The sequence below is a fragment of the Myodes glareolus genome, chromosome 13, assembly GCF_982192425.1.
Source record: "Myodes glareolus chromosome 13, mMyoGla1.1, whole genome shotgun sequence".
NCBI lineage: Eukaryota > Metazoa > Chordata > Mammalia > Rodentia > Cricetidae > Myodes > Myodes glareolus.
The window spans coordinates 72,299,694-72,322,003 of NC_142038.1; the positions used below are offsets into that span (position 1 = coordinate 72,299,694).

Consider the following 22,310-nt stretch of genomic DNA (forward strand, 5'->3'; position numbering starts at 1 on the left):
CGGAGGCGGCCGGCGTGGCGCTACCATCAGCGCGCGGGCGCGGGGGTGTTGCCCGAAAGCGGGCCAGGACAGGCGTGCGGGTGGCGGCGGCGGGGCGCGGGGCTCGAGGCGCTCTGGCCTCAATGAGCTTCCTAGACGCCTTGCTGGGAGCTGCGGCTCTGCGCCGAGCCGGGCTCGACCGGCGATGCGCGCGGCCCCGGAGCCTCGTCCCCCCCCTCGGCGCGCGCTGAGGTGGGCCTGCCCGGGAGGCGGGCGTCGGGCCCCCAGCTCCGCGGCCCCCGGAGCGCTCCGGACTCGCCGATCGCGGGCTCGGTGGCAGCATGTCTGTGGCGTTCGCAGCCCCGAGGCAGCGGGGCAAGGGGGAGATCACGCCCGCCGCCATCCAGAAGGTGAGCTCGGGGAGGCGCCGGAGCGCGGGCCGAGACGGGGTGGCGTAGGGAGGGGGAGCGGCCCGGCGGTGGTGAGGGCGGGCGCCGGGAAGCCGGCAGAACCCTTTGGCGCCTGCTCTGCCCGCACAAAAGCGCCGGCAACCGCCGCCCGATTTCCCCGCGGGGCGCGTGTGCTCGCCGGGGCGGCGCGGGGCCGGGAGTGGGGCGGCCCGCGAGAGTCCGCCGTCGCCCCGCCCCGCCGGGACCCCACTCGCGGAAGCCGGAGCCTGGAGTGTTGCGCCGCAAACTCCTCGGAGTTGAGGCCCTCCCGGGAGAACTTGGGAACCTTCCGCAGAGGCTCGGGGCAGGCGAGGAAGGAGCTTGTGGACACGGGGGTTCCCCAGAGGAGCACCCGGGATCCGATCCCCTCTGCTCTCGATAGATGCGCCTGAGCGCAGGCCGGGCGCTGGGTTTCGGGAGGGCGAGCCTACTCCTCGCCGGCCAACTGCGGCTGTCTACACCGCTGAGCGGGCGGTTTGCATAAGTCAGGGTAGAAGGGCTGGGAGCTGCGCCCTCAGAGGACTGTGCCACCCCAGTCGCCGCTCGGGGACTGCCAACTGGGGACACAAAGGTTCTTTATTATCCTCTGAGCCTGTGCCTAAGCAAGGCACTATTCTAGATCTCAGCGTGCTAGACTTTGAAAAGTCGCTTGTCAAGTTTAGCTGTTTGCCCTGAGTATCTCCATCTTGTCCCCCGCCCTGGAGCAAGGTTGAGAGAAAGTCAACTTGGAGTACCAATGGGGCACCCTTGCAGACCCGTGGGTTAATGGCCATCGGTTTCTGTTTACTGTCAGGGTCTTTGTAGTGTGGAGTTTATCTTTTGCCCAACTGTTGCTTTATTTTCTTTGAAGAAACCCGCCTGGCAGTGCCTGGAAACGCAGTTTCTTTCTCTAGTGGTAGTCTGGTGAACAGCTTCCCTTACACACGTGCAGGAAGCATGTTTTTGGCGGAATTTGCGCTTTTCCTTTGAACTCTAGAAAAAGTCTGGCGTTTTCCTTTTTCTCTGTAGAGTTCTTTCTTATATGTTTTATTATTTGTTTATCATGAGTGAGTGATCTAGAAGGTGCTAACTGGTCATTTTTCAAAAATTCTCGATAAGAAGTGAAAAATGGCTTAATACTTTTTCGTGTGTGTGTGTGTGTGTGTGTGTGTGTGTGTGTATGTGTATCATGTGTATGCAGTGCCTGGGGATGTCAGAAGAAAAACACCAGATTCCCTGGAACCAGCCTACTGTGAGTTACATTGTGGGTACTGGGATCCAAACCCAGGTCCTCAGCGAGAGCGTTAAGGGCTCTTGTCTTCTGGGACCATCTCTTTACATTGCTATTAGACAAGAGGCAGGCATATGGTTGAGATTGTTTAACGGGTTATGCATTCCTTGGTTTGAGTATTGAATTTATGGCACTCAGGAGGCAGAAGCAGACAGATCTCCGAATTTGAGACCAGCCTGGTCAACCCAGTGAGTTCCAGGACTACACAGAGAAACCCTGTCTCGAAAAACCAAAACAAACAAACAAACAAAAACAACAACCAAAAACCTCTTGGTATCTAGTGATCATATTTAAGAAGCACACCTTAGAGAAGTTTTTGCCCTCAGTAATCAGTGATTTTGATAAATGTGCAGAATATCAGTTAATGGTAATGGGATCTTTGTTTTTAATTAAAAATGACGTTAAATGATTGAGATGGTGGTTTTGGTGTTGTTGCCTGGATATTTACTGAATCATGAAAGGTGGGTTCAGGATCAGCATTGCCCCGATATTGACGCTCTTACAGACTTAGGTGGTGTACTAGGGACAGCATCCTGGCACTTTGTTTAGTGCCATTGGTATAGATGAACTATTTAACTCCCAAAGTCAAGGTTGCTTAGATTGTTATCAGATGATAAAATGATAATTTATGTATCTTATGTTTTTCAAGCTTTTTGAAATACCTCATTTTATATTGTAGTCTCAAATTCTATAAATACTGTAAATGTATAGCAGTTGTTAGTCTATGTGTTGTTTTAGAGAATCACAAATCTGTACAGTTAGAAAAGAAGGTAGCCTGTTACTTCAAGTCCCTGCGTTTATTTCAGTCTGGGTAAGGACAGATCTTTTTCCTTCATACTACAAACTGTTAGAATACTCCAATTGGTTTTGGACTGGGACTCAACTTTCAGCTACTTGAAACTATAGTTACAGATAGCATAGGTGGTAATTAAGTGTATTAAAAGGCAAAAACAAAACAGTGGGACTTGAAGGGTGGTTCAGTGGGCTTCAAGGAGTTGTCCTCTAATCTCACGTGCACCTTGGCACTTGGAGGTGTGTGTTTGTGCGTGTGTGTGTGCGTGCGTGCAGTAAGAGAGTGCGAGCTTACACTCACTAATGCTAAATAAGTCAAAAGAAACATTGTTTTTCCTTTCTGGGTTTCAAGAAGGAGGGATATTGGAATAGGTATTAAACATAATTGATTAAATATGATATCATCCCAAATATACAAAGTAAAGTTTTTTTGTGTGTGTTACAAGTTATAATCTATATTAACAGAAAACCCCAGGAGGTTTAGTTTTTATGTAAATATGACATTTCTAGAAAAATAGATCATAAAAATCAGTTGTTGCAGAATTATCTATATGAATCATTTATAGCATATTTTATAAGTGATTTGTACATTTTAACAGTAATGAAAAATTTTAACTAAGTTAATTCAATCTCATGATTTTTACTTTTTATTTATTTGTTTATTTGTTTATATGTTGTCTATCTATCTATCTATCTATCTATCTATCTATGGTTTTTTTTTGAGACAGGGTTTCTCTGTAGCTTGGCTGTCATGGAACTTGCTCTTGTAGACCACACTGGTCTATAAAACTCACAAAGTCTTGTACTCAAACTCACAGAGATCCTCCTGCCTTTGCCTCCTGAGTGCTGGGATTAAAGGCATGCGCCACCACTTCCCAGCCAATTTCACAATTTTTATTTCTGTGGACTTAAATTGTAGCAGCAGGTAGAAACAGTAGCAGTGATTCTCCCAGGGTGTTGTTTTCCTTGTCCACTGGATGATTTCGTAATCTGTAAGGATGGCTTTGAGGAACTTTTGTGACTGAAGTGCTTCTGTAGTAAACTGTCTTTCCTCTTCAGACGTCTTAGTTTTTCATTTTACTTGATGAGTGCTAGATTAACAATAAACTTTTTCTTGTTTGTGTTTCAGATGCTGGATGAAAATAACCATCTTATTCAGTGTATAATGGACTATCAGAATAAGGGGAAGGCGTCAGAGTGCTCTCAGTAAGACCCTTGAGAAGCTCCTTGTGTCCAAGCGCTGTTCTTACTTTTCTGTAGAACAACAGTTTTAAACTGTATTTGTGGTTGTGGCTTGGGAAAATGTTTATCTCCGCAGAGGGAAACGTGTTTATTGCTTTTTTTTTTTTTTTTTTTTTTTTTTTGAGACAGGATTTCTCTGTATAGCCTTGGCTGCCCTAGAACTCACTCTGTAGACCAGGCTGACGTTGAACTAGAGATCCCCCTGCCTCTACTTTTGGAGTGCCGGGATTAAAGGTGTGCTCCACCATCTATTATTGTAGACTTGAATTATTGGGGACCTTTTGTGTGAATGGATGCTAACAATGTGTAGTCTGTTTTGAGTGACTTCTCTGAGATAGGGTCTCATGAAGAAGCCCAGGGCTGTGGTCAAATTCCTGATCCCTGTCTCTGCCTCTCAAGTGCACATTATGGGATGTGCCAAAGGCCCAGCTGTATTTGTAGGTTTTTTCCTGCCCACCAGTTCCCGAATAACCACTCAGGTTTAATATTAATTATGAATGTTTGCCAGATGGCTCAGACTTATTACTAGTTAGCTGTTACATTTAAATTAACCCATTTCTGTTCATCTAAGTATTGCCATGTGACCATGGTAATGTAGCACCCAGTTCTGATTGACTTTTCTCACATAGCATAATGTTTCCAAGGGTGATCCATGCTGGCACGTGCACTAGACTTTCTTATAATGCCAAATGATCTTCCACTGTACTCTGTCATTTGGATTGTTTCCACTTCTCTGTTCATGATACTGCTCTGAATTTATATGACTTTGTTTCTTCTTGATTCTTTTACAAAAGAAAAGCACTTTATGATGGGAGTTAGGTGTCATTTTTTTTCCCTATTTCTTACTCTATATTTTAAAATGACTTTAAACTTGTCCAGAGCCTCATCTATAGAAACTTAAAATGTTAGCCTGGTGGTGGTGGCGCAGGCCTTTAATCCCAGCACTCAGGAGGCAGAGGCAGGTAGATCTCTGAGTTCAAGATCAGCCTAGTCAACAGCAAGTTTCAGGATAGCCAGAATTACACAGAAAAACCCCGTCGCAAGAAAAAAAAAAAAAAACAAAACAAGAAAGAAAAGAAAAAGTAAAATTTTCATGTATGTACTGTATTTAGTTACTTCTGTGGATACTGAGGTCCTAGAGACTAATTGTCATTTTCAAGGACCAAACTTTTATTTTAAAGTGGTCTGTCTGAGGTAAGTGGTAGACCCTGATAGACTCAGATGGGAAGCTGGGCCAAGAATCCCAGCATCTTAAGGCGGAGGCAGACGAATTGTAGAGTCCTGAGTCACACCTCAGGATGACAACAAAACCCAAACGCAGATCCAAAGATGTGATATAGAGTTGCCTATATTGTCAACATCCAGAGCAGCAGTGCCCAGCAGGTGCATGTAAATACAAGCCGTATCTTGTAGTGATGCCACAAAGCAGTGACTTGGCTGTGCTTTACTTGGTTCATTATTTATAAAATGCTGTCTATCACCTTGATATATGGCTTCTATATGGCACTGAGCGTTAGCACTTCCTTTCCATCCCGAGTTGTGTGTAGTGTTTTGGATTAGAACCAGATGTGTCCGGTCACCATGTCCAGTGACTGCTGCACTGGAGAACAGGGTTTTAAAGGATTTCACTGCCATGTTTTAGGGCCCATCCTTTCCTAGAGATCTCATTGACCTGCTCTTGGGAGATAGTCCCAGCAACCAATTGATTTGCTTTTCCATCTTTATTGGGCTCTTGCCCTCCAGTGATTCACTTGACCTCTGAATTCTAAGGTCTCTCTTTCCCTTTATTTAAAATATTTTTAAAATAAAAATCTCTTGTTCACTGTTATCAAAATTTGGTAATTACCTCTTAATTCTCATTTTCTTATTTGCTTCTCTCTGTTTTTATGATATCCTAGTGTTTATAGAAGCAATCTTTTTTCCTCTTTCTTGTTAAGGCAGGATCAAGTTTAGACTCTTGTTTCTGTTTGGCAAGTGCTACCCCTCTGACTTGTCCAGTCCTAGACTGCAGTTCCTAAGTGGATTACTAGGTCAGAGCACGCTGACTTGCCAAATTACCCTGCCAAAAATGTCCTTGCTTTATTTCATCCCTGTCCTGTGTTCACCCACCACTGTCAGCATAGATATTGACCATCTTTTACACAATTCTGTACATTTGATTGGTAAAAAATACCAGTTTTTAAACAAATGCTCCTTTGAAAGCACTTCCTGCTTAATGAAAAAGACTCGATGATAGTACTAGCAATTACGGTATGTCCTTTACTGAAGTTCTTCAGAAGCTAACAGATTAGCCCAGCTGTTCTTTATTAGTAGACATCTGAGAATCACTGCAGGTTTTTCCTAAAGTTGGCACTTATTCTTCCATTGCCCAAGTGTAGATTATGAAGTGACTAGTGCAGTACTGTCATCCCAGTGTCCCAGTTGTCAGCGGTCCCAGTGGCGTGTTCTTTTCGGACCCCCGTGTGGGTCATGTTTGCATTCAGTGGATAGAGTGTGCTTTAATCTGCCACTGCTCCTCAGACTTAATGTTTCATGGTGTTGATGTTGCAGAATGCAGTTGTTCTGTGGACTGCTCCTCCTTTAAGATCCAGTCTGTCTCTGCATAATGAAGTTCACACTGTGCCCTCTGGCTCTGGTGTCATCCTCCCTAGTTGAAGAGCAGCAGCTTGGTCAGTACTGTGGTAGCTTGGATCTGCTTCCCTAAGCTGGCACCTGCTGTTTTCTCCACCAGAGTTAATATTTTTTCTTTGTAGTTCATCTGTGTAACACAAGGCCTTGAAACACATACCTTACCTGCCTTTGCTCATTGTACTCAACATGCTAGTTTTAGTATCCACTGGGATTTTTTGCCTACAATGGTTGTTACTATTGTGGTTGTCAAATGATGACCAGATTCATCACTCCTCCTAGACTTACTTGGAATTCTGCTGTGAGGAAGTCATCTTTCACCCCTTCCCTCCATTTGTTATTTCAGGTCTTTATATGTAAATGGATTTGTACATTCCTACTGTATTCCCTACCTGATACTTCGCTTTTTTTCTTGGTTCGTTCTAGATCTGACTACTGGGAGCTTTTCTGTCTGGCTTCTTGACATTTCTCTATTATTCCCTCCCTCTCCTTCCCCTCTCTCTCTCCCTCCCCTTTCCCCCTCCCTCCCTCTGCCCTCTCCCTCCCTCATCCCTCCCTCCCCCTCTCTTCTTTTCCTCATTTATTGAGACAGGGTTTCATTCTGTAGACCATGTTGGCCTCAAACTCACAGAGACCCGCCTGCCTCTGTCTCCTTATACTGGGATTAAAGACATGTGCCATCACCACCTTGCCTCGCTCTATAATTTTTTGAGCATTTTATTTTCCTGTACTATGAAATATTTTAGTCTTACTTTGTATTTCTTTTTGTACAAATCTGAAAATGTCCATTTTTCTTAAGACTAGATTGGTGATTATTTTGTTTATTTAAATATATAGGCTGAAATGTAGAAACCAAATCATTTTTTGTCAGATTGTATTGTTTTCTAATGACTTTCACATTTTGCATTTTGTATTTTGTATGACCATTTTCATTTATATATTTTGTTTCTTCAATAAATTGTGTTGGTATATATTTGAAAGCAGTGGGCCTATTTCTGTGATTTCGCTGTGGTTCTTCAGTTGTGAGATCACCCTGAAGACAGACAAGGAGACACTTACTGGTGACTGGTGACACCTAAGACATTTAGGAATCTGGTAGAGCAGAAGGATTTTACGGTGTAGGACAGGTTTCGTTTTTGTGTATGACCAATGTTACGGATAGTGAAGGGTTCCCAGCTAGAACCAGCTTTTCCAACCTAAGTCAATTGTGGTCGATACTGGTTTGTTTATATTAGAGGCTTTGTTATCTCTGTGTGTATGTATGTATGTAGATCGATAGATAAATCCACTGCTTTTTAAAAATAAAATTTCAAATATATACAGACAAAATTTATTGAATTGAATTGGATATATCAATCCCCTCTTCTCTGCACATCGGGATAGGATATTATAGAAATTTCTCATCTCTGTTTGATGATGCAACCGAGGCTTAGATTGATTTAAGGTAGAAACTTAAATTTTGCCCTTTCTAATGATTTTATAACTCCTACCTTTGATCGAGGGGGATTTGCTATGTCACTTAGGGTTTCCCTGAATTCTAGGGTTTGGAATTTTATGTTTTTCAAGTTCATGTATTCTTTCGCAATTCCATACCTGTATGTAATGCCCTCTGACGGTGTTCTTTCTCCCTGCTGTGCTCTCTTACTGTCTGCCCAACCCTTCTTCCCAGCAAGTCCCTCTGCTTTCATGACTTCATGTGCGTGCGTGCGTGTGTACGTACGTGCGTACGTGCATACATACATGTGGGGGGGGGGTTCTTCTGTTTCAGCCTCAGGAGGCTTGATCAGCAGACCTGAGCTGCCGGCCTGCTCTGATGGGTCCTTCCTTTGGACTGTTCGTTGGTATTCATTCTTTCTCAGGTTGTCAGTGTAGTTTGTGATTAAAGAGAAACATCTTCTCTCAACACCGACAACTCCTGTCCTCGTGGTGGAAGTGAAGAAAATGTGCAGAAGCATTAGTAAACCCAACTATCTGGGAATTGGTAGTCCAACTTTGATTAAATGTTTTCTTTGACTACAAATTCTTAGATTAAAAATAACTTACTTTCATCGCGGGTGAGAGAGGATCTCCTGAGGCCACACCTTCTAGGGCTATAGGCCATAGGCTAAAGGCTGGGAGAACCTCAGCTGGGAAGTGCTGAGTTCTGTCCCTCAGTGGTGTAACATTGGGGAGTTCCCCCTTTTTTTTTAAGATTTTTTTTATGATTTATTTAACTTTATTTTGTGCCTTTATGTGAAAGTGTCAGATCACCCGCGAACTGGATTTACAGATACTTACGAGCTGCCATGTGGGTGCTGGGAATTGAACCCGCGTCCTCTGGAAGAGCAGTCAGTGCTCTCAGCCGCTAAGCCATCTCTCCAGCTCTGGGAAGTTGCCCTTGGTCAAGTAAATAACACCCAGCCCTGCTCTTCCAGGCAGGCCTAATTAATGCCATGGAGGTCCCCCCAACCCCACTGTGAAAGAAAACGTGAACTTGAAAACAGTAAAGACCCCCACCCCACACAGAAGACTGAGGCAGGAGGATTGCCGTAAGTTCAAGGCCAGCTTAGATCATTTCATGAGGCCCTGTCTCAAAGAAAGTAAACCAAGCAAACCCTTAATGTGTTTTGTAAATAAATGAGAAAACCAATACGTTCAAAACACAAGGAGCTCGTCCTTGTCAAACGGACTCCGAGAGCTGATTCGCTGCTGGGTATGGCTCCAGCCTCAGCATCAGGAAACACAAAACGCTGTTTTCTCCGCAGTGGTCTGAAGCACTGTGGGCACAGTCACGGTTCTTCATGTTTGTTAGCGCATATTTGAGACATTGCTTCCTTTTATGTGGTTTGAATATTTCTAGATCAGTCCAGATTTTGCTTTAATCAGCAGCCTCTTTTTGGTATTTTAGGATGGGTACAGCTTATTTCAGAGTGTTTTATAAATTTTAATGCCAAAAATTAGTATTTGTCAACATTTAATGAAATTTTAGTTTAAATTACCGCTTACCAAGGTAACTTTTATTCTGTAAACTATAGCATCGTCCCATAAATGTGCTGCGTTAAACTTACTTTTACATTAAGTCTAAGCTTTTCAGATTATTTTTAATTAATAAAACTTAGAACTGGTAATTTTGTCTTATGCAAGGTAATGTGTTGTGGCTTTCAGTGGAGTCTTTGGAAGATGAGCTTTCGTTTAATTGTGACCATAAGCTTTTGGAAGTATCTGTCAGAGTTGTTAGGACCATACAGTCATCAAACGTAAGATTTTGTTGACTCTTGTAACTTCAGCTGCCTGTCAGCAGTTGCCATCGTCAAAAGTAAGATGTTGACTGTTTGATACTCTTCCTGTTAGCTTGTGTTCACAAGGTACAGTTACATTTAAAGATAGGGACCCCATAAACGGCACTGTCAGCCAGTTTTGTCACTGTAAACATTAAAGGAGCCCTGAAATGGCGTGTTGCTGCGTAGGGGAGTGTTGCGGGTGCCGGGTGCACCCACTCTGTCCTTGACTCAGCGTGGAAGAGCGCAAGCTTCCGAGAACCGCAGGACAAGTGCAGTGGTGTTTACAGACGAAAGTGCTCAGGAAAATGTTTTCATTTGCGTTTTACAGTCTGAGCTGAGTTTAGATTCTGTGTTTTTGTTGATATTTAAATTCTATTTTGGACGACTTAACATACAAACTCAGAAGAGAATGCAGAAAAAATAGAAATAAGCAAGTTTTTCTTAATAGTTTTTTGAGACTTGCTTTGTCTTAGAAGAAATGTTTTAATAAATATTATTTTTCTTACTGTGTTTTTGCTCCAGTGTTCCCTTTATTCCGTTGATTGGTATCTGCCTGTCGTCTCAGCAAGTGGAGATTTAAAGCAAGCAGAATTACTAATCCAAACAGAGATCTGTCCCAAAATAAGATTGTTGAGTTAAAGGCCGGTCTGATCTATGCAGTCAGTCTGGGGCTAGCCTGGACTATAAAATCGAGACCTTGTCTCCTTTAACAAACAACAACAACAACAAAAAACTTGCTTTTGCCCACCTTCCTATGTTAGAAAAAGGACTTGCAGGTAGTTCTGTGCATCAGAATGGGGTTTCTGGTACTGTGGTTGATGTTTGTATCCTTGTGGTGGCATGAAGGGGTGTCTTGTTTCAGGGGTACTGATACTGAAGGTTCATGTTTGTGACTGACTGTTAAGTGGTTTTGACAAAAAGTATGTGTGCGTCGACGTGAGACATGCTTAAGGTGCTGGCTGGAAATCTGGAAGAGAGCTGTTCCCCTCCCTCATTCTGAAACTTTTCTGTAAATTTAAAATCACTTCAAATTAATTAAAAGTTATATCTGATGTTGAGCAGTTAGGTAAATATCTTGAAAATTTAACTGAGCTGTGTTTGTGTGTAGACATTTAGAGCTGCAAGGGACTTTAAAGGTCTATTCTTGTTGGGACACTTAGTGACTTTCTGAGGCTGGCTAGGCTAGTCAGCATAACACCCAAGCTTTGTTATGGTAATGTGTGGGCAAAGCCTTCAGGTTGGCATTTTTATTCACCATGGTGTAGTTGTTAGTCCCTAGAAAGCTCACACGTGAGGATCATGCCAGCATTCTAAAACTCAGAAGAAAAAGTGTGTCTGATCCCCAGAACCCACGTGGTGGAAGGAGAGGAACAACTCTGGTCGAACCTAGGGCCCTCATACTGCTCCCGCCACCATGAATAAAAATTAAACATTTTTTTCAGGGCTGGGCATGGCAGGGCACTCCTTTAGTCCCAGAACTTAGAGGGCAGAGGCCAGAATTGAGGCGGTTCTCTATTTGAGGCCAACCTACAACTACAGAGGGAGTTCCAGGACAGCCAGGGCTACACAGAGAAACCATGTCTCAAAAAAACAAAAAGTCAAAACCAAAAAAGGCTGTTTGATTGTTTTTGAATAGGGTAAGGTAATATTAAGTTCCATGTAAGACTTGTTTAAAATTATAAAACAGTCCCAACTGCTGTTTGTTATCAATCTTGTTTGAAGAATTCCAGAAACATAATTAACTATAATAATTACTTTTGGTCTATGTTTATCCAAGGACCCTTACAAAATGTCTCCTTTCAGATTAGGTGTATGTGAGGAGAGGAACTAAAAGTGTAGGCTTCTTAGTGTGGAGCTTTTCCCTCGTTAGAAACTGAAGTCGGTTAGAGAAATATTTCAATCTGGATGTGAAATGAAATACTTCATTTATTTGAATAAATTTTTTTTGACATTAATTTAAAATTTATAGCTAGTTTCTATAATAGCAGACTTTCGGTGTTTGAGTTCTGGTCTTGCTGTATTCCCAGGCTAGCCTGTGTTTCTGTACCAGCTTTATCAAGTACAGGGACCACAGGCCTGTGCTACCATGCCTACCCTCTGGAAATGAACTCTTGAAACAGTGGTACATTTTGGTGTAGGTTTTAAATTTGTATGTGTGGGACTTGTTCTGCTCATGTACTGAGATCAGACAGTGATTTAGATCACTGCCAGTTTTTGGTTTTATATGAGTTAACTTTAAAAATTATAAGGCAACTTTAATTAATTATTAGTTAGTGTTACCAAAAGCTAGTTTTTCTAGTTATATTTAACCATATAGTCCAAATATTAAGAATTCACTTTATTGTTTTAAAGTGAATTGTTAATGATTTTAGTGTCCTATCATTTTGTTTATGTCTGCACTTGGGAAGCAGAGTCAGGTGGATCTGTGTGAGATTGCGGCCCGTCTGGGCTACATAGTGAGTTCCAGATCAGCCAGGCCTACATAATGAGACCCTGTCTGAAAACGAGCCACACCAGAAGCAGAAGGAAGCGTGAGGGTGGGATGGGGTCGTAAACGTAGTTCATTGAACTTCTTTATTTTAGTTCTTGTCAAACCTAACATGCTGGGTGTCTGACTCTGGGCGTCAGTTATTCTCTTGACCAGCTGTGAAATCGTGTGTAACTCAGCAGTCTCTAAACCATGATTCCTCAGCTACTGGTAAGGAGAGAGTAAGAGCTGCTACCTCAGTACTGGTTTACATATTAAGTGAGGCACGTACACATAATAATAACTAGAACGTCTCTAGCATATGGTAAAATCACTCTTGTGTTCTTTAAATGTAGCATGTATCATTTGGAATTATTTTGCAGAGGAAATAGGAAAAGTTGAAGTTCTATTGATATTCAGGTAACACATTTTTCATTAAGCTCTAAAAATAATTATATTGCTGCTTGTATTTAAGTAGATAGGAAGATTTTTTTAATATTGGTATTTGTTTTGTTTTAATAGGTATCAGCAGATGTTGCATACGAACCTGGTATACCTTGCTACAATAGCAGACTCTAATCAAAATATGCAGACTCTCCTGCCAGCAGTAAGTCCCTTGAAAGTGTGTGAAGTCCATGTCTGTAGCTGTGTGATTTAACACAGTTGGTTTTGGTGATGTTGAGTTTTGTGTCCTAAGCCCTGGATTATCCTAAGCACACGAGCCTGTTCTGTACTCTCTAAGGGCCTTACTCTCTTCACTTATCTGATTTGGATATTTGAATTCATTCACCTAAAACACTCCCTTCCCCAAGGAAGCTGTGTCCATTCACCTGTCTACCCTATCTATTTAGTTTTCTTTGGTTTTTTGAGACATGGTTTCTCTGTAGTTTTAGAGCCTGTCCTGGAACTAGCTCTTGTAGATCAGGCTGGCCTTGAACCACAGAGATTTGCCTGCCTCTGCCTCCTGAGTACTATTTATATTACTTTTAATTACTAAGTAAGTTGCTAATGTGTCTGGGGTATTCCGTATCATTTCAGTATTAAATATTTGCATATGAATCTTCAACTTTCAGGACTGCCATCCTTCACAGCAAAACAAACTATTTTCTCAGCATCTTAGAATGTCACTTTACTCAACAAACCTTTGTTTGATTGATGGCTCATGTTCAGACAAAATCCTGGTGATGTCATTGGAGGGTGTATCTGACAATTTATCCATTTATATCTTCATTTACTTGTTGGGGAAACTGAGCCACGTGTTGTGTAGATTTACCATACTCTGAATTCTGTCTCCCAGTTTTATAACATGGCCCTGCGTCTCAAACTGGTGGCACAGACTGATAATAGGGTAGAGCCTCCAAGCTGGGTTTGATGTTACATTTGGATACTATGGATTTTCTGTTGGATCATGTCAGGGTGATACAGTTCCTTCAGGATCCAAGATGTCTGACTAGTTTTTATGCCCAAGAAATGGAATCGGTTGTTTTCCAGTTTTCTTTCATTTCCTCCTCATTTACTTGGGGATTAGTACTCAAAGACCAATTTGAATGCTTGGAACATTTGTTATTACAAGATTTTTATGGTTATTGAGCATTTTAAGTAGACACAACCAGAAAAAAATGTTTTTAAGAATTTGAGATCTGAGTGGTGGTTCTACTTCCATATATTATTTTAATTATTATATTTTATTGAGACAAGATCTCACTGTGTAGCCCTGACTGGCTCAAACTTTGCTATATAGACTAGGCTGACTTAAGCTTACATAGATCCATCTGCCTCTGCTTCCTAAAGGCATGCACCACCATGCTCACCTCAGAAACTACTTTTCCTGGACTTTGATTTTGCCCGTATCCCCTCTCTTCATCTACAAGTTTGTAGTTGATTGCTTTATAGTGCACTGAATAAGAACATAAGAGTACCCTGATAGTAAAGTCCTTGACCTTAAGCTGCATCCTTCTGGGGATATTTAACAAGTTTAGTTTTGAACATGAAATTGTTTGTATGGATATCGCCTTAAACTTCATTCCCCTTGAGTTGATTTCTGAGCACAGTGGGAGGCACGGCTTGCTCTGCTCACTTCCGAGCAGCTAGTTCTCTGTCTTACCATCTTTGGAAAGGATTTGTTTATTCTGGTTTATTTGACCACCTGTATCACTTATCAAGTGTTGGTGTATATGTGGATCTGTGTTGGACCTCTGTTGTGTTGGTCTTTCTAAATAAATTCCATGATCTTGTCATACCTGATAATACACTTCTTCCTTCTTTCCTCCTCAAGAGTACCCCTGGCTACAATTAGCCTTCAGATGTGCATATTGCTCAAATATCAGCATGTCAGGTTATTATCTTGTCTAATCCTGGTGGGATTTTCATTATTACCTGGACTTAAGTCATTTCGGGAAGAATTGACACCTTAGAAAGGAGTCTTTCAAATCAAGAGTGTTTTATGCATTCCTTTTTCATTCCTTTAGTGTCTGAGTTCAGCTTCTGGCTTTTTCTCCTGAAGCATCTTTCTGCTCATCAGCACAGTCCTAACACTAGGCACACCATTCAGGGGTGTGTGCACATGTGCCACAGCACTTAGGACAGCCCTGTCCTCTCTACCTCTCCGTGAGCTCCAGGGATGGAATGGAGGTCCAGGCTTGTTCTGCTGCCTGAGCACCTCTGTCTGCGTGTCTTTGTTTTTAAGCTTTGTTCTAATCTCATCTGCCGTCTGCCTGGAAATGCGGTGGATTTTCAGCCTTAGCCTCTTGGGCATTGTCTTTAATTGCTGGCATTTTGCTTTCTGTAGTCACCGTTTGTCATTTGTGAACAAGAATTCTGTTTGGTCCCTGCCAATTCTGACACCTTCTGTTCTTAGTGATAATGTAGGATATCCTTGTCTGGTTCCTGATCTTAAAGGGAGAGTTTAACTGTTTGACCATTAAGATTTGCTCTAGTATTTTATAGATAACTTTTATCAATAAGCAAGTCTGCTTTGATTTCTGGTATGCTAATTAAGAGTGTGTATCTTGACTGTATTGCACCTAGTGAGGTAAGCTTGTGCTTTCCTTCTGTAATCTCTCAGTGTGGTACATTACACCAGAAAACTTACCAGTGAGACCTGTTTAATAGTTGACTTTCTTTTGTATACTCACCTGGTCATGGTCTTTCTTCTTCGTTTCTTTTCTTGAGATAGGACAGCTCACTGTAGCTGAGGTTGACCTAGAACTTGCTTCTTAGCCTAGAGTAGCCTTGGCACTAGGAATCCTGCTTTTGCTTCCAAGGTGCTGGGATTACAGGTGTGTGTGTGTGGGGGGGGGTTGTGGGCGCTCATGATTTTTCTTTCTTATAGTGCTTCTGTTTATTGATTGTTGCAGGCTTTATAAAATGAAATGAAATTTTCTTGCTTTTTCTTAACTGAAATCGTGTGTTAAATTTGACTTTTTAAATGGTTGGCATGCTTGTGTAGAAAAGTATCTGAATCTAGTTTCCTTTGCATGAAAGTGTTTATATTTCTTTCAAGAAGGTAGGGAATTTATTTTTTTATATTGTGTACATTGTCTATTTTGATATTTTAGTAGCATTTTAAATTTTTTTTATAAAGTTGATGAAATAATCTAATAACAGCAGGATATATGGGCATCTTGAATTTTCGCATAATTTTGTATCCTCTTGTGACTTTTCTGTCTTTCTTGACACACATAAGTTAATGATTTTTAAAATTTTTCTAAAGAATCAATTTTTGACTTTGATGTTTTTGTGTTAAAGTATTTTTCAAGCTTTTTGGAGTTATAATCCCATTGCATTATCCTCATTGTGTTATTATTACAGATAATATCTAGGCTGGCGTCAAACTTACTGTGCAGTTCTGATGGCTTTAAGTCGGGTTCTAGGGAATTGGACTCTTCTGACCTTGGGTACAAGACATGCGTACAGTGTACTGTTGGATGACAACAGTTTTCTCAGGGAGGCACAGCATACACTTCTCACCCCAGATAGGAACCCCATGACAGACCAAAGTATGGATACTACCAAAGTCCAACTTGGTTGTGGTTATGAATAGGGGCAGAAATGACTCAAAGACAGTTCTATCACCAAAGCTGCTGGCAGCTATTTATTTGCTTTTCATTTAATTCACTTTGGATACTGAGTTTCAAATAGTACAACAAAAAGTACAATCATGTTTTATTTAACTATTTAATTATATGTCTGGATTTTTAACTTTATTAAAGGTAGTTGTAATTGTAAATGACTTGTATGTAAAGAATGGAAGATTGGTTTATGAATAAAAATTGATTTGGAGTACATAGTCTTAAGTAATACCTTCAGTTTCTAGCCTACAATTTTTGGGTGATGTTACATTTAACTGAAAAACCCATGGGTGATAATTAATGGCTTTTCTTTTTTCCAAAAGCTTTAGCAAATTGATTTTAGTTTTTCAGTTCAATGAGTGTTCTGAGAAACCATCATAAAGGCCCTTTATGGCTAAATTTAATAGAGCTTTTATCAGTACAGCAAGTAAAGCAGAATAATAAGTGCTGTTGCTGTCAGACATTCGAAGACAGCTGTGTGCGGGTGTTGCTGTGTCACGTCTGTTGGTCTGCTCTTTTTCCCTCTGCCATCGTGTAGTGAGTCCAGGGCCAGCACTCTGCTGCTGTGTCTTGCATGTATTTATGCATTGCCTGTGGGTATATGCCAGGGTGCATATGTGGTGGTCAGGATCACCTTGGGTCTTGGCCCTCTAGACTAACAATCCTTTAGAAATTTCACAGACACACATACTCTTCTATTCACAAAAAGATATAGCCAATCTCTTTACATATTAGATTCAATTACATAGGCTTCTGAATTTTATAGATAAAATCCAACAGACACCATGTTTTTGTTTGTAAAATGTTGCTTATGTTATTAACACATAAAAATACATGCACGTAAGTCTGTCTTCTCCAACACAGGATGACTCCCTTGCTGAGTGGTCCCTAATCTCTCAGAACTAGTAATCTCATCTGCTATTTGAAATATACTTAAATATATACAGCATTTCTACAATAATACAAAGTGTTCTATATAAAATATGCATGGAAGCCATCTTCAGTTATAAGCATTTAAGGTATGTAAAATTCTTTGTTTTACATTTTTTGAAGGAATCAAATCAATCTTTCTACACTGTTTTTTTATGCTAAAAAACAAAATAAAACAAAAGCCCTTCACCGGAAGATCAGACAAATATTGATGCTTTAGTTTGTACTGAATCTAAAACACCCTTCAAAGAGACTTCATTTATATGTTTGCTCCCTTTTTCTTCTGTCAGTTTTTTCCCCTGGACTTCTAAAGATCAGGCTGTGGGTAGGGAAGAGAGCAGGACTCGTGTTTGTCCTTTCTTGCAATAGAAAATGGGCTGTGGAGTTTTATTTCCTTTCTCGCTTACTGTTATGTAGCAGGTTTCTTGGTTAAACCTGTCATGTTGGAGGGAAACGTGTTAAGACACAGGATTTAAAGAAACAACATGTTTTAGGACAGGGTATTTACAAGGCCGAATAACAGGATGTTCTAGGAGGAGGTGAAATGCCTATCCTGCATGGATGCTCTGTTAAGACAGGAACAACTCAAAATAGTTTCAGGAACTCCCTGAAACTGATCAGATTCACTAAGCCCCTCCTCCCCAAGAGTTTCTGAGCAGTGAAGACTAGGAAGAGTCATTCTGAAAACAGCTGGGCTGTTTTCAACCTGGAAGGACCTAGAGACCAGCGAAATCAACCTGAATGTAGCAGAGACCAGCCAGTTGCCAAAAAGCAAAACAAACCAAAAAACAAACTACAACAAAACCAAACACCAGCTGAACTGCTTGGAAGAGGCTTAGACCCACTGAGTCACATGGAAAGGACTCTTTCCAGTCTGCTGAGCTGTGTGCGAGCTGTGCAGTGTGCTCCAGGTAACCCAGCTTTTGTAAGCTGCCACCCAATTGGGGTGAACTTTGATGATGCAGCTGTCTTGAGTCATTTCTGCTCCTGTAAATAACCCTTCACCCATATTCCATAAATAACCCCAATAAAATATTCTGGTTCACCAAATTAGACTTTGGTGATATCTCCCTACAAAGTCTGTCCCATAACAGTCACAGGCGAAACTGTTGGTTTTTTTTTTTTCCAAACTGTGTTGAAAGGCCTGTGGAATACACAAATAGTCCTGTCTAATGGAAGCTAGACTCTTGTTTCACACTCAGGCAACAAAATCTTCATTTGGAAACCATCTGTTTCTAAGCTTTGCACGCATGGTGTCTTTCTTACTTTCTTGCTGCTGTGGTAAAACGCCATGAATTTATAAAGGCTTATAAAGGGGTTATTGGGGCTCACAGTTGTAGAGGGCTAGAGCCCATGGCCGTCATGGCAGGGAGCTGGGAGCAGGGAGCAGGCATGGCACTGGAGCAGCTGAGAGCTGACAGCAAAGAAAGCTAACTGGGAGTGACGTGGACTTTTGAATTGAAGCCTCAGAGTCCACCCCCAGTGACACACCTCCATCAACAAGGCCACACCTCCTAAGATTTGATTTTGGATCCCAGCACCCCCATGTACCCCAAGTGCTGTAGGGGAGGAGATGCAGATGGGTAGCGGCTAGCCTAACTCCAGGTGTAAGCCCCTGGAGGCACAGTGTGCCCAGGGCTTTCCCCTGAGGTCCTCCAGCTGCCAGATTCCACCCATAGAACACTCTACTCTCCTAAAGCTAGACCCTGCCCTACCCTCCAGAATAAAATCCACAAGCTCTGGGCTTGAAATCCCACTACTCCTCACCCTGAAAAGCTTCAATCCCACCTCCCCGAAACTCCATGTAATCCGCCTTCTTCTGTTAACTCCCCTGCTGCTCCTTGCCTGAGCAGAAGCAGCCACCCTCCTGATTTTCCCCTCAGAAATCTCTTCTATGAGGTTTGTTGTGTGGTGTGACTCCCGAATGCTAGGATACCTTTCCATCCAAGTTATAATTTACTTACACCAGGTACAGTAATAAAGCCTTCATTTAATTTTCTGTGTTCTTAGAGATGAGTCCCAGAGATTTAAATGTGCTATGTGTTTTCCATAACCGTATCCTCAGCCCGTTGTTTTGTTTATTTTGAAGTATATTCTAGAAAATTTTCCTGGGAAGAGGACCCCCCTCCCCCAATTTGCTTTCCTTATGTAAAATTCAGACACATGATGTCTATAATCCCAACACTTGGGAGCCTTACTTAGGAGAATCACAGGATCTAGGACAACCTGGCCTACGAAAGTAGACATCATCTCAATGACTGTTCATTAATTAGAATGTTGAAGTTGGATAAACTTGGGTTGTCAGAACTGAGGTGAAGTGTAATATTTGGTTTGAAGTACTTGCTTTCATGAATGAGAAAGATTGAGTTGATTGGGAACCTGGTACTAAAACCAGGGAGAGTCCAATTAATAGAATAAGTGCCTAGCGCCTAGGAAGTTTGAAGAATGGTCATCCTGCAAATATGGGTGGGAACATCAACTATGGAAGGTCACCCAGTCAGTTCAGTTCTTGTGGATAGAATTGAGGTTGGTCCGTCTGTCTGTCCTTCCCTCCTTCCCTCCCTCCTCCCCTCCCTCCCTCTCTCCTCCCTCCCTCCCTCTCTCCTCCCTCCCTCCCTCTCTCCCTCCCTCTCTCCCTCCTTCTCTCCCTCTTTCTCTCTTTCAACTAGCTTTCTAGTTTGGAAGTAAGGATAATCCAGGTATGGAAATTAATTGGTGATACCTAACACCTGCAGAAATTCAGTGCTGCTTATGATGGCATCCTGAAATTTCTTGTGTGAATGAGTGAATATGAGAGACATTCCTAAGCTGTTTAAGATAAATGTATGTGTATGTATTAAATACGATGACTATATATACGCATATATGTATATACTTGTGTGTGTGTGTATTCACTTTTGAAAGACTGAGTTAGGCCGAAAAGTAAAGGAAGTGTACCAGTGGTGAGGCTGTGCAGCCTGTCTCAGTGCATGACTAGGCTTGTTTGCAGGTCTAGCTTTTAGCAGCTTTAGGCAGGTTTGTGTGTACATGTCTCTTCTTGTTGCTAGTTTTGATTTTTAGGTTTCTGTGTCATTTGAGTGCCTCCATGTGGGGAGCTTTATTAATGCCAATTATACTAAGAATAAGGAAGCTAAAGATTTTGCTTTGTTGTATATTTATATTCTAAAGAGATATTGAAGGTAATTTGATACACTGATTTATAGTTTTATGGTAAACTGAAATTTTGAGCTCATTAATTTATTGACTATATATAGTTTACAATATGTCAGGCTGTAGTAATTAGTATTTTTGAAGTGTCAGTGAGCAAAACAGCCAGAAACCACTACTGTCTTGTTCTGTCTTTCATCAGGCAAGGCAGGTGTAGTAAAAGATGGGGAAGGGTGTTGAAAGATGGTAAGCTATAGAGAGGGAAGGCAAAGAGCAGGAACCATGTACTGGTGACAGTGACAACAATTGCAGGATGGGATGTGCAAAGTGGAAGGAGGCTGCACCTCATTGAGAAGTGGCTGAGAGGAAACTATGTCTCTTAGTAAGGGAACAGGATGAAGGCAAGGGCCAATATATATGGTAACTGAGGTGGCGTGTCAACAGAAGATGGTTTTGTGAACTATTCTAAGGACTTGGGTTTCTACTCTGTTATACCCCAGAGATGGCAGTAGCTGCACCAGGGCGATGGTCCAGGAAGCAGTAGACATGGTTACATCCCAGGTGTAGAGGCCACAGGGTGTGCTGAGAGTATAATGCCAGTGGGGACGAGAAAGAGAGCTGCTGGGTGGCTCCACTGTTTTCAGGGTGAAGCTGCCTTCACCGAGACTTTGGAGATCATCAAGGATTCCCATCTGGGAGATTTCCAGAAGAGGTGAAGAAGCAGTGAGGGATAGGAGGAGGGTTAGCGGAAGAGCACTTGTGCGCATGTACAAGGCCCTGGCTTAGATCGGTTAGATTTCCAGCACTGGGGTAAACAAACAAATCCAGTGCAAGAGCCCTAATTTATATTTCATATCATCTCTCAAATATTTATTAAATTGATTCAATAATTGGAGGTGTCAACAATTAGCAAATAATGTAGTCGTGGCCTTTGCCCTTATGTAACATGCTGTGTAATAGAGTTACAGACAGTGACAGACGTGGAAAATTAGAATTGGACTTAGCAATAAAGAAGTGTCGAAGATGTGTAGGCAGTGGGAGCTCAGTAATTCTCATGCTAGGAACAGTAGAAAATAAAGTGACCTTTGATATAATTCACTCACAGTAAACCCATCCTTTGAAGTATTTAGATGAGTTTTCATAATTCCATGTCTTTGTTACTCGTGAAAACAATGCTGTTATCCTCAGAGTTTCTAGTGTCCCTTTCTTGGCTAGTTTTTAATTCCTTGAACTTTTTGTAGTTGATTGTAGGAATTTTTAAAGTAAAAACCGAGCCTGAAACCCAGGGCTCTGCCCATGGAAGAGTAGTAAGTCTGTGATCTCTGCCTGTCTCATGCCCTCTGCTTTGAAAATTGCCTTGGTCTGCTTGTAACGGCATTGATTGGTTGGTTCTCTTAAGTTCATTTTCCTTTAACAAGGTTATGAAGACATGCCTATATTTTCTTAAAAGTTTATCCAGTAGTTGGTGGGTGTGAATTAGTAGCAGCTGACCGTCATGTGTGAGGTCCTAGGTTCAGTTTCTGGTAGGACAAGAGAAGTTCACCCATGATCTATTACATATCATGGCTTTGGCGCCACTTGCTGGAAAGTGTTTCTTGACCACTGAATGATAGGTTTTTTCTTACTGTGTGTGCGAGTTCTCGATTCTCTGTCCTCTTTTCTCAGTCTTTAATCTGTCCTTGCACCAACCACATGGTCTTATTATTGTACCTGCTAGTTAAAGTCTTCATATTTGCTAATAATTGTTGTTAAGATTGAAATGGTGATTCTAAACCTTTTGTATGTACTTGTAAATGTTGGAATGAGTTTGTGAATTCATGAGAAAAGCCAGCTTGGTTTTGATATGTGTTGCATGGCATCTGTAGGTTACTATTAGGGAAATCTGTTGTCTTCTGCGTTGACTGAAGATGGCATGTCCTTGTGCTGGAGTTTCCAGTTGCTCTCAACAGTGTTTCTCTGTGGAGATGCTGTCCATCTCTTCTTAGGTTAAATGCTATCAGTTGATATTTTCATTTTCAATTTGTTGAAAAGAAACAGTAACATAGTTGATGTATGTGTTTAACCTGTAAAGGTGCC

At 41.6% G+C, this 22,310-nt stretch overlaps 1 protein-coding gene across 4 annotated transcripts in view; it reads left to right on the plus strand.

The window, feature by feature from the left end:
- The first annotated feature begins 232 nt into the window (after positions 1-232).
- Positions 233-22,310, plus strand: part of Ss18 (SS18 subunit of BAF chromatin remodeling complex) — a 60,755-nt gene continuing 38,677 nt past the window's right edge. For 3 of the 4 annotated variants that reach the window (XM_085700106.2, XM_085700103.2, XM_085700104.2), the window contains exons 1-3: positions 233-389; positions 3,620-3,696; positions 12,610-12,694. In XM_085700106.2, coding sequence (XP_085556232.1) covers positions 321-389; positions 3,620-3,696; positions 12,610-12,694 — 231 coding nt within the window. In that variant the 5' untranslated portion in view covers positions 233-320. Of the gene's footprint in view, positions 390-3,619; positions 3,697-12,609; positions 12,695-22,310 lie in introns of those variants that run through there. The other variant, XM_085700105.2, reaches the window with a different exon arrangement.